The sequence below is a fragment of the Thunnus albacares genome, chromosome 3 (genome assembly GCF_914725855.1).
Source record: "Thunnus albacares chromosome 3, fThuAlb1.1, whole genome shotgun sequence".
Lineage (NCBI taxonomy): Eukaryota > Metazoa > Chordata > Actinopteri > Scombriformes > Scombridae > Thunnus > Thunnus albacares.
Window position 1 is genome coordinate 33,044,235 of NC_058108.1, and position 12,975 is coordinate 33,057,209.

Sequence of the window (12,975 nt, forward strand, 5' to 3'; positions counted from 1 at the left end):
TTAAGTGAGGTAACGGAAGTGAGGTCTGATGAATTTATGGATAGATATATTTGTGTATCATCTGCATAAAAATGGAAGGAAATATTGGAGTTGCTGATGACTTGACCCAGTGGTGACATGTAAATGGAAAACAGTAAAGGGCCAAGAATAGATCCTTGAGGAACGCCACAGGTGATATCTGAGTATTTGGAGGAGACATTTCCAATGGAGACAGAGAAAGTTCTATCACTCAGATAAGTCTCAGTCATGCCTATGCAGTTTTATAGTTGATTAATTAATATTCCATGATCGACTGTATCAAACACTACAGAGAGGTCTAAAAGTACAAGAACAGTACAGCAGCCGGCATCCATGTTCATTCTAATGTTGTTTAAAACTTTTAAAAGTGCAGTTGCTGTGCTACGATGAGTGCTAAAATCAGACTGAAACTTTTCGAAGACAGAGTGGTCATTCATAAAAGAAATAAGATGAGAGTAAACCACTTTCTTGCACCTTGGCAAGAAAGGGTAATTTGGATATGGGTCTTAACTTATTCAGATTAGTGGTGTCAAGATTTGATTTTTTCAGGAGGGGATGAACAATTTCTGTTTAAAAATTGGAGGTACAATCCCTGAAGATAGAGATTTGTTAAAAATTGCCAAAATATCTGAGGATAAAAAGGCAGACACCTCCTTTAAAAATCTAATGGGTAAAAGTGGAAGTGGAAGATTTCATGCCATTGATCATCCACAGCAAATCTGACTGGGATATCGGATAAAAAGAATTTAAAAAAACTGATAGGCCTCACAGTGTGATGGCATGATTTGGGCTTTAATGTTGGAAACTTTATTGACAAAAAATGAATGAAAAGTCTCACACCTCTCAATTGAAAAGACTCCTATGGAATTGGGAGGGCAGTGGATAAGGGAGTTAATGGTCTTAAAAAGTAATTTGGAGTTGTGAGGATTTGCGGCAATAAGATGAGAGAAGTGTACAGTGTTATTAAACTCTTTTAAAAGCTCTTTCATGGCATTAAAATCCCATCTTAATTTGGAAGCTTTCCATTTCCATTCAGCATGCCTACATGCCCTTCTAATGCTCTGGACACTGTCATTAAACCATGGAGATTGTTTTGTTGAAATAGGACAAGCTTTGGATAATTTAACGGTTGCTACAATGTCCAGTGTAGTACCACAGCGTTGCAAAAATTTAGTAGCCAGCTCCTCCACAGAGCAGGAAAAATCTAACAGGTCAAGCCGCTGAGAAGCTTGATAGGTGTTGCAGAAATTCTCACAGGTTTGTGGAGTGATGGGTCTAAAGTGACGAGGGCCTCTAAGGTTAGAAACCGTAGGCACTAATGGGACATTAAAAAGGATAGCAGCATGGTCAGAAACATGCTTGTTTAAGGTCTGTAGATTTACTGGATTATTGCCATAAGTAATAACTAGGTCAAGATGACCATGTTGATGAGTAGAACCAGAGAGTACAGTCAAAAGTACTGGTAAGATCAAGGAATTCACATGCACTTTGTCACTTTGGTTGTCTTTGGTAGTTATTGAAAGCAAGTGACCAAATTCTGAAAGGAAGTTATCCTTCGAGTTAGGAGGGCGATGTAACAACTCAAAAATTACCTTATGGTGGGAAGTGGTGAATGAGAATAACTCAAATGAGATGAAATCGCCAATAGCGGATGGTGTACATTTGTGGGCAGCTTCATAAATGACAGCAATTCCCCCCCTTCATCCAGTTAACCTAGGACTATTCCAAAATGTATATCCGGGGGGATATGCTTCAATGAGAGGGACATCAGTGTCTGCCCAGGTTTCAACCAGAAAAATAAAATCTAAATCATTAGAAGAAATCAAATCATTGACAATAAAAGACTTATTGGTGATAGACCTTAAATTCCACAGACAACCATTTAAAAACGATGTACTGCCACAATTGACAGACAGAGTCTTAATAGAAATTAGGTCAGATGCAACCCTTTTGTGCCTGCCAGTCCATTTTTTGGACAGTCTTGCAGTATAATGTGCTGGAATAGCTGACACCAGTGAAGGGGAATCAGAAACACCATCATCATTCAGAGGATAACTAGCTGCAGAGTTCAGCCATAAACCAATGGAATGTGGGGAAATAGAAGAGGGGCTATAATATCAGGTCCATGCCAGTTATATGCACTAATTAAATTAGTGGAACTGATCTGGCAGGGGCCTCGGACCCAGAGGACATCAAAGATTGCGGGACCGGTAACCTGACGAGAGTGAGGGGCTTGACCGGAAGTGGGGGGGGCAGCAGGTGAGTGGCAATGGAGCGGTATAGCGTGAGCATGCTGTAAGCAATAAGATAAGTTTGCTTTTAGCATGCAAGAGCCAGCTGCAAGAGCCAGCTCTATTTGGTTCCGACCTGACCACATTGTGGTCAGGTTGCTGCTGAAGTTCAGAGAAATGTAAAGCACACACATATGAGGAAGCTGCTGTTATAGCATGTGATGTGTAGACAATGAGGGGCAGGTTACTTTTAAACATGCAGAGAAAGGAAACATCTCACATGAGCAAGAAAACAAAATTAACTGGCAATCTATTCTGTTCTATTCTGTATTGTTTGAACACAGCTCCAGTTATACAGTTCAGTGAAGCAGCGCCACCCTTACTGTGCAATGACACACAACACTTCAGTATTCAGGTATGAGGATACAGAAAGATGACGTAAGCGTGAAAACATTTAACATATCTTCAGTTCAGAGTTCAGTTTAATGCCACAATAAAATCACTCTACTAGTGGTGATTTCTAGTGCTACAGAAAAATCAGATTTGAAAACTAACATTAAATGCACAGAGTGTCATATCAACAAACAATGGAGAAAGAAGTCGTCTCTAAAGAGTATGGTCCTCTTTGGTCAGCGCAGTACGCAGAAGACAGAAGTCAATCTGTTACAACTTGGCTTCCTTCCTTTTCACATAATTGTCAGACTTCAAATTACGCCTAAACAGTTCGGCCTAATCAGCAATCTATGAGGATTCTTACTTTATCTTGCGAATCCAGCTGCCTCGTAAAGTAAGACAGTGAAAGACAGATAGTACATCCAAACACCTGCCAATCATCTAGTTCTGTTTAACAAACCAACAGCAGTGACTGACACTGTGAATATTATCCTCTGTACATATTAGTAAAGTGTAGTGTAGTTTTTGATATCTTATTAAAATGATTGTGTCTTTAAAGTGCATTTTATGCCACAAATGTCCTGTGTACTTTTCATCCCTGGTGCTACACATTTTATGATGAACAGTTTATGGTGAACATTTAACAAAATATAATGGTATAATGTTGCATTCCAGTCTAGTTGGAGGTCAGAAATTTCCATTTTGAAAATTCCGAAATCTGACCGTGAAGCATTCCACAACTTACGCCAAATGCAAACAATCAACATGGCTGACCATGTGAAACTTGTGTTCTCCATAAAGCTACTTAACTAGCTACCATTCACAGACTTGACTTCTTTCTCAGTGAAGTTGGGGCGCATGAAGTTTGACTTTTCGACTTTGAGTTTCCCAGTTGCAATCTTCAACTTTGAGAGCCATTCAATTGTACTTTTTCAAGAAGAAGTTGTCTGGAACACAAGTTCTCCATCGAAGTAAATGAAAAACAAACAGTATTTCATTAAATAGATGCAAAACTAGGGGGACTGAGTAGTTCAGGGGAGCCTCGGAGATTCGAATATGCCAGAATATTTACAAATAAATAGGGTAAAATATGCTTCTGACAAGTGTCACACAAGTGTATTTTATTATGTATTTTGTATTTGTCTCTTTCAATACACATAAATCATGCACAGTTACGTGCTGATATACAGTGTTTACAATTTGTGGAATTTTCTTCAGTAAAGTTTCAGTAGAATCTCAACAACATAACATCCTGTAGAGCTTACCTGCGTTAAAGGGACAGTTCACCCAAATCAGAAAAAAGCTCACTTACCCATTGTGGTATCTAAAAAATTGTGGTGTCTATAAAAAATGACATTAAAAATTACAACTATCGGCATGGCTACATACCAGATTTTTTGTGAGCCTTTAAAGTAAGCAACAAATAAGTCTTTACATATCCTACATAAACTGCTTTTGTTTATATGTTTTCATTTTTATGGCTTGGCCATGTCTGTCCTTTCCTGTCTGTCTCAATTAATGTATTTCTGAACTCAGTGCTGCTACCTGCTTAAACAATGTCCCCCAAAAAATCCATGTATAAATAACAGACAGCAAATTCATGTTGTATTCACATGTTTTTTGTTGACTGTGCTATATAGTGCAAATAATCCATCCCCAGCTTCTTGTTGTCTTGTTCTGTGAAAGAAAAATAAACAATTCTCAATGACCATTTATCAATCAATATGTACATTTTTAAATTGCATAGTGATAAAGATTTTCATGTGAGAGGAGCTGCTCACCCTGGTGCGCTACTGGCACTGTCAAATTTGATATCACTGTACTCAACATCATCCTGCTCCTCTTCCTCCGTTTGTCTAGGGTGCTGAGTTGGTCTGATGTTGGAGTAGAGAGCATCTGGCTGGTCCTGAGAGAAACTGATTCTGGCGTAGTTAAGGTCATCCTGCTGTCCCGCCATTTCACTTTGTGTTGCAATTGACCGGCAGTCATTCACTGGACCCATGCCAAGCTGATGGGAAAATAACACACATTTGATCTCTAATTCTAGGGACTGTACAATTATTTTGCCAAATAGGCTACTGAGGGTTTCTTGGCACAGCGCTTGATGTTGTTTATTTGGAACTAATCGTTACATCGCTGATGTAAACAACTGTGATCCTGAGGTTTGAGATCATTGTTTTTGTTGGTGCAATCCCTACTGGCCACCATGCACGGTTTTAAAGGAGTTGGGGCCGGGGTGGCCAGTGCCACCCCACAATCTGATTGGCCACCGCAGATGACACCCCAAAATTTCTGTCACCTCATTGGCTTCTACTTTGCTGTGGGGCAGGTTTTTGGCCAGCACATTTGTTTCTACCAAGCAGCAACCTCCGGGGCTGAAAAATGAAGCCATTGCGGAAGTGCCAAAAACCTGCATTCTATCTAATGGCAATCAGGGGGCGACTCCACTGGCTTCAAAAAGAAGTCCAATTGTATGGAAGTCTATGAGAAAATGACCTTACTTCTCTCTTGATTTATTACCTCAGTAAACTGTTTCTTAATGATTTTATGGTCTCAATCACTAGTTTCAAGTCTTCTTCAATACAGCATGATGTTCATTTTGTAAATTATGGCCCCATTTAGAGTAAAATAGACGATAAAGCAGCATATGTTTAAGGGCATGGCTACATTGTGATTGACAAGTCGCCACCATGGCGACAACATTGCTTACATAATATAACCATTGCGCATAGGCGTAGCTGCTGCTATTTCACAGTGTATTTTCAGCTCTCTAAAGTTAATTGTAACATTGTGGTCGCCTAAAGTCTTGTCTTGTTCAGCATTTGGTTGTAATTAAAGACCCATCAGTAAGTCGGATGATCAATTTTTCCAATGAGTACATTTTGTTTTAACAGTTTTAGGCCTGTTTTTTGCTAGCAAAAATTAGCATTAACATTAGCATTATCACTGTTAACCATAGATTGTAAATACACCATGCTAACCAAGCTAGCAGCTAGCGCTATGGTCAGCTCCACCCTCTCATCCAAATATGGTCACTTATGGCTCCAAATATCAAATATGGCAACGGCCAAATCCAAGATGGTGATGGTCAAATCACTGCACTCGAGGCTTCGCAAACAAATGAGTGAACACATATATATTTTTTACTGTTTATGGTTTCTACCCAGTAACTTTGCCTGTATGGCTGACAGAGGCATGAGGGACCTTTTTCTGCTTAATTGGGGTGTTTTCTAACAGGGGAATCTCTACTGTATGACCTTGGTGCAGCACAACTCACATCTGAGTTTTCATCAAGCAAATTCCTCACCTGAGTTAACTGCTGCTCATCTAAATGAGGACAGTTAAAGTCAAATGGAAACATGGGTATCCCTGCTGATGGCTGCCCCACTGTGGCCTCCTGCATGTATACAGAAACCTCCACTTCCTGTGGCCCTACCTCCTGGCATGCTACTGGGCTGACACCCTTGGCCACCACATCCGCTACACTTATGCATGCCAATCAAGTGCATAGCACACAAATACACATCTGTATGACCAACATTCACAACAGGGACCATTAGTTCTCCTCCCTGCAGCCACACAAAACGTGTGTACACTAACAAGTTACTTTCCTCCACTCCTAAAGCCTCTACTTCTCATCATTTTACAAGGCCATAGTTTGAAATTCTGTTCATTGGTTTAGTATAAATTTGGATAAAGAAAGACAAATAACACAGAACAAAAACACTTTTTGATCCGTGTTATTTGTCAAAGTTTTATAAGTTCTCTTTTGCACTGGAAAACTTGACCTCTTCCTCCTTACCTGTGCTCTGTTATTCGTACTCCCTCCAGGCTCAAACTGTTGTGTGAAGCTTCTATTTCTTCTGGATAGGCAAATGAACAATTAGATTAATTAATTAATTAAATAAGGACACAGATTCCAAAATTATAGATGTATTAGTGAACATAGTAGTGATACAGTATTGCTCACCTAATCCATAGGAAGACAGTGAGAAGTATAATAGCCAGAAGAAGAGTAGTGATTGTTCCAGTAGCTGCTAATTTATATGCACCTGAATAAGAAGGAAATACTGACAATTCATTTGGGAATTACAGGACATTTAAATAATTCCAGTTTAATACATCACTACGAAATCTCACGCAGGAGATCTGGTGACAATGATGGTCATAGCATATGACACACATCATTTAGACACTCAAGAAACTATCCAGTGACCCATGGTGCCCTGACTGGAAGCTTCTGCATTTGCTATGTTTCTCCACTTGCTTATTGAGGTTTTTGTCACCAACCAGTATTAGGTTAGAAAATATTAAGTCTGCTTTATGTTAAAAACACTTATTGTACAATAGGGGAGAGGCAGCTTTCCTTTGGATAGGTTTGGGACATGAACAGGTTGATTGTACTGTAAATGCACACAACTTACCTCCCACCAAAGTCAGATATAAGGTGGAGTTATGACGTCCTCTTCTGTTCTGGGCTTCACAGTAATAATTCCCACTGTGCTCAGGTCTAAAGTGAATGATGGGGAAGATCTGTCCTGATGCTTTTGGTGAGTCTTTATTCTCCTTGTACCAGGTATAATTAGCTGGTGGGTTAGCATCACTGCTACAGGTCAGATTCACTGAACTACCCTCCACTATCTCACCAGAGGGACTCACTGACACAGAGGGAAGCTTTGGAGCATCTGGAGGACAATATGTGTAAAAATACAACTCATTAACATCTGTCTGCAGATCTGATTATGCAGTAAATAAAAGCAAATTAGGCAGTCTCTGAGAGCAGCACCAGCTGGGAAGGACAGATATGATGGTAACGTCAATGTACGGTGACCCTGAGGTGCAAAGCAGAGAATCTTTATCACAGTTTTACAGTTGATGTTCTTATACATCTGAAATGCTTTTTATACTATTTGACTCCAAAACTGACATGAATTCACGTTGAATTCTTCCAATTTTTGAAGGCATAAACTAGAAACTTGACACAGCTACAGCACAGCACACTAAGTCATCAAATCGGTTTAACAAAACACAGTGACATCAGAAAACAGCACACTCAAGCCCCTTCAGACATCCACCCCTTTACATTATTCTGATGGCAATTTAATAAGTCAGTTTCATGTTTGAATAAGCACTGTGGTCACTTTTACATTAACGTCTTACTAGGTCGGACCTAGTAAAATTCCTGTATCACTTTCAACAAGTCGAATGCCGCCAGATTAACGTAAAAGCGGCAGCAGCACAAGATAAAACATGCAGAGAGAAAACATTGTGTTGTTGTTTCACCTTTTAACTTCTCAGTCATCATCTCTTATGCACAAAATCGGTTTACTAAACTATGAAACACTGTGAGGGCCAATTTTAAGGCGTTGAAGAGATTTATGTTCTCATATCCAATCAATAGGAGAATAGCTTAATGTCCCCTTTTTCAATGATTCAATCATAATTTGCACTCTAATAATGTTAAATGAGTGGATTTACTGTGATGAGTTTGGGTGAGTGTCCCTCACCCTCACAATGGTCATTACTTAAGGATTCAACAGCAAAATCTGTTTTAAAAACCATCAGTGATGCAGCCTGTGAATGAACACAATTCTCCTTCTTTGCCTTTTCACTACATTTTTAACTCATCACCCTACCTCTTTCACTCTGCTCCCTCTCGTGCATCAGGCGCCAAATATCGCACAAGCATTGTCTCTTTACGTAAATGTCCTGTCATGTCTGATTGAGGTTGTAAGGAGCATTAACATAAAAGCCACCAATGTTGGAATTACATAAAGCTCAACAGCTTGCTGAATGTTATATCTGAAAAGGGCTTTGCTGTATGTCTCTGACAACTCACTCCCTAATTTGCATTAGACCATCGAGCTGCTGTAACTAACTGAGATTGAGCTACACTAACTGTGGCATTGTCAGTTAGTAGGTTTAACCACTGGTCCAAACTCTACTTTTACACACACCATCAGTATGTTCAATATATTGTGTCTTCTTATGTACTTACACTGGACATCTAAGGATAGAGATGAAGAGTTGATCTGTCCATACTGATTCTCAGACTTGCAGTGGTAGATCCCGCTGTCCTCAGAGCTGATGTAGGTGAAATGATAAATGTTTTCTGGCCCATGAAGCAGTGTTTGGTTCTCCTTGTACCAGGTATAATTAGCTGCTGGGTTAGCATCACTGCTACAGTTCAGAGTCACTGAACTGCCCTCCACTATCTCACCAGAGGGACTCACTGACACAGAGGAAAGCTTTGGAGCATCTGGAAGAAATGTATTAACATAGATTATCATGAATTGAGGATGTGTTACTACAGTGGAAAATATAATATATATAATATTTCAATAATTAGTATGTAAGTGTGTAGCAACATCTGAAATGTTGGAGGAATGATGAATTTGATGGTTTGAATATCTTGAATAGCAGAGTAAATATGAATGACAATAATGATTAAAACTGCCTCTTCAACATCTGCTGGAGCTGCTCAGTGAACTAGCAGCAGACTTTGTTACCAGATGCAACAAATCTGACAGATTTAATCTATTTGTTGCATTTAAAAAGCTGTTTCACTCACATCTCACATCAATAAAGATGTATTCAGATGTCCTCTTCCCCAGCTCGTTCTCAGCTGTACAGTAATACTCTCCAGAGTTGGAGGACTGGATGTTGTTGAAAATCAGCTGTGGTTCATTACTGAGCAGTGTTTGGTTCATCTTGTACCAGGTGAACTTAGCTGCTGGGTTAGCATCACTGCTGCAGGTCAGAGACACTGAGCTGCCCTCCATAATGTTACCAGGGAAACTCTTCAACACTAAGGGAACTTTCGGAGCATCTGGAAGAGATTATATGAGTAAGTGTTAACATGAGAGCGTGTTATCAATGAACATAAACTTTTTGATTTGCTCATAAAATTAATTAATTAATTAGTTAATACAGTGAAGAAAATGAAAAGTGAACAGCGCTGAGTGCTGATACTGGAGCTGTCCCAGTTCCTCACTGTCTTTTATACCAGTGTGTTAAGGCCCATTCATACTTTCTGTGGCTGCAAGGGTCCATGCAGATGCCTCTGCGGACGTCCACATGCAGCCCAAAATGCTATATGCACTACAAGCATGCTAACTGTGCATGAGCTAGAAAAGCAAACAGGATGCTTTTCTATTGTACTCTGAGTACAAATAAATTTGAGTTGAGTGTGTACTGTATTCCTGTTCTCATTAAGCTGTGGCACACACAATATTTTTTTTCATATTTTCAATATTTTTCATTGTTCTGCAACATACAGGAGCTACATTCAGACTGAAAACAGCTCTGTGTAAAATGGTAAAAGTGTATTTGTGTTGTTTAAAGTGCCGGTGAGACAATGAAATGTGATCCAGCAATTCCAGTTGGAGTAACAGATTATTGTATTTAAAGGCTCATCAGAGAAAACATTGCACAGTGGTTTGTAATATTCACAGATTTAATTTTGCAGTTCTGTGAAGTTATCTGCAACCTTATTTTCTCATGCACATATGCTCCACAGCGCAACTAGTGGCCAAAAACTCAATAGGATATTTAATTTTCACTTCCAGTGTAATGTGCTGTACTTTTATCTTACTACAATATCATCAATTGCTGCACAAAATTAATTATTACACCCAGAAAAATATGGTAACCAGGTTTTCTGTATCTCCAAATACAAATTTTGACGTTATGGCTACATACTGTAACTATATGCAATAAATCTACAGGATCCGGCTGCGTCGTGCTCCAGCTCACTCACAACTGTTTCAATGTCCACTAGAAAAGCAGAGTGTGACATTTTTAGTGTATTACCAGCATAAATACTCCACAGTTTGCAGTTGATTTCCATGATGCTTTTGCAGATCCTGTACTTGAATATGACAACCTTTTCCCTCCTCTGACTTTCTCTGTGATCACTCATTTTAAATGTCATTATAGTTGATCTCAAAAGGATTATTTGGGAAACAGAGGTGTTAAGAATTTATGACAGTGGTAATGTGACTGGCTCAAAGGAGAATATTTGATTACCGTATACACTAATTGATGTTACACTCTATCCAACCATTTTGATCTTATTACACTGGTTTTATATGGAACAAGTGCTTACAAATGTCAAGGCCCCTGAGAGCATGGGGCCACCCTTCATGCTTTGTTACTTTGAGTTCAAGTTTCCACCAGATGACATTTTGGTAGTGAAACAGTGGAGTACACTTACACACTGGAAGAGAGCGGTATCCTTTAAGCGCACAGGAATATCTGGCTGCTGGATCAACAGATCCTCTATAAGAAAAAGATGTGTCTTCCTGAATTTTCTCCTCATTCTTGTACCAGACGCAGGAAGAACGACCAGGAAGAAGACAGCTGCTGAGACAAATCAGCTTTGGACCAGTAGAAGACAAGAACACCTGCACCTGTACATCTGGATCTGTGAGCAAGAAACAGAAATGTCATAAAATGAAGTGTAAATAGCTTACAGAGTTGCCAGCATGACTCTGTCCCCTTCTGGCCAGACAAGATGAGTTTAACATCAAAGACTGAGGAGACTGAATATCACTCTCAACGTCCTTTAATCTGATTCTCTCATCCATGTGTTTATACTCTATAATTGTTTCAAATTGCAATTGATTGTTACTCATATCTGCCCTTTATGTTAAACTTTCCCTCAACCTTACCCATAATATATTCAATATAATTTCGCCTTTTGCTTTTTTAAATGATTAAACTTTACCTTAACTGTGTGCTTTTCATTTGTTTGAGCATTTATTGCTATCAAAATGAAGGGATTATCCACATTCTCTGTTCGCAAGCATACCATTGCATGATAAATACAAATATTTCAACATTATGTTCAACTTCTGATACATTAACTTCATCATCAGTTTGTGTTCATCGGTACCTGTGACAGTCAGAGTTGTTCCAGGTAAACTACTCCTCCATTCAAATCTTTGTGTTTTGAATTTGAAGTGATACTGGGCTGAATCGCTCTCTCTCAGGTCAGTGATTCTCAGTGTGGAGCGTCCGCTCTCTGTTTCAATGACCTGAACATGACCTGCATACTGGGAGTCTTCACTAAGGTCCTCAGGCTGTGAGGAATACCTCCACCTATGACTACGTTCAGAATTGAACCAGAATTTTGATGTGATGGGTTTATAACTATTGTATGTGCAAGAAATGTCCACTGATGAGCCTCTGAAGGCACAAATGCTTTGATCGGTGTAAATCACTCTGTTGCAGGATTGACCAGAGACACCTGAAAAATGAAATAGCTTTGATTATCACTATGAAAACAATGCCCTTTATACAGTATTTCAGTGTTAGTTGTGTTGCTGTGAATGGGGCTGCCCATATTAAAGATACTTGAAGTAGTTGTACAGTTACTTAACTAAAAGGCTCGACTTGATGATGTTATGTTAGTGGAAAATGGAGAAAACTCACACACTGAAGGAGCAGAGTGATGCTCATATCCATTTACAGCACAGGAATAGCTGTCTGCAGGACCAATGTAGTCTGAATAAGTAGATGTCTTTATCTGAGTCTTCTGTCCATTCTCGTACCAGATGTAGGAGGTATGATCAGGTAGACAAATACTGTGACAGTTCAGGTCTGTCCAGCTAGAAAATTTTGATCTCTTCACCACCTGCACCTGGAGGTCTGTATATGTGAAGAGAGAACAGAAATATAATTTTAGACTAAACTGTCAACATACACTCTATGACAGGCACACATAGATTCACATTAGTAGTAGTAGTGCAAAAAAAGAGACCTGTAGACACATGTAGACAGACAGTTGTGTAGTAGATAAAGCAGTAGTTCAAAACAAAAAATAAAATCCTGCACACTGCCGACACTTATATTTATCAAATAGCTGCCTTTCAGTCCAACAACCTTCATCGCCATATATTCACCATAAATGCTGACAGTGCGCGGGAGTTGATTTATTTTTTTTGAACATTTGGAGCTAACTTCCATAGTTTCCAACAAAAATGTTACCTGTGACAGTCAAATTGACTCCAGGTGAACCAATTACTCTCCCTCCTGGTTGGTTTGTTATGAACCTGAACTTGTACACAGCTGAGTCGCTCTCTCTCAGGTCGGTGATTCTCAGAGTGCAGTCATTCTTATTACAGTGATACTGAACACGACCTGCATACTTTGAGTCTGTTCTCAGATCTACAGGTTCATTATCCTGCAGTTTAGTGAACCAGAATGTTCTCTCAACTGCAGTATCATGGTCATTTATTCTGGATGGGTATCTGTAGGTGCAGTGTATGTCCACTGTTGATCCTTTGAAGGCACAGATCTGAGTAGAAGTGTAAGTCACTCCCCAGTCATT

General features: G+C 39.3%; 1 protein-coding gene across 1 annotated transcript in view; it reads right to left on the reverse strand.

The window, feature by feature from the left end:
• Positions 1–9,721, reverse strand: part of LOC122976525 (B-cell receptor CD22-like) — a 56,485-nt gene extending 46,764 nt beyond the window's left edge. The window contains exons 1-5 of the mRNA XM_044345053.1: positions 9,673–9,721; positions 9,282–9,471; positions 8,641–8,726; positions 7,067–7,327; positions 6,613–6,694 (exon numbers count right to left, since the gene is read on the reverse strand). Of these exons, the coding sequence (XP_044200988.1) occupies positions 6,613–6,694; positions 7,067–7,327; positions 8,641–8,726; positions 9,282–9,471; positions 9,673–9,721 (668 nt within the window). The remainder of the gene's footprint in view (positions 1–6,612; positions 6,695–7,066; positions 7,328–8,640; positions 8,727–9,281; positions 9,472–9,672) is intronic.
• Between the last annotated feature and the right edge of the window lie 3,254 nt (positions 9,722–12,975).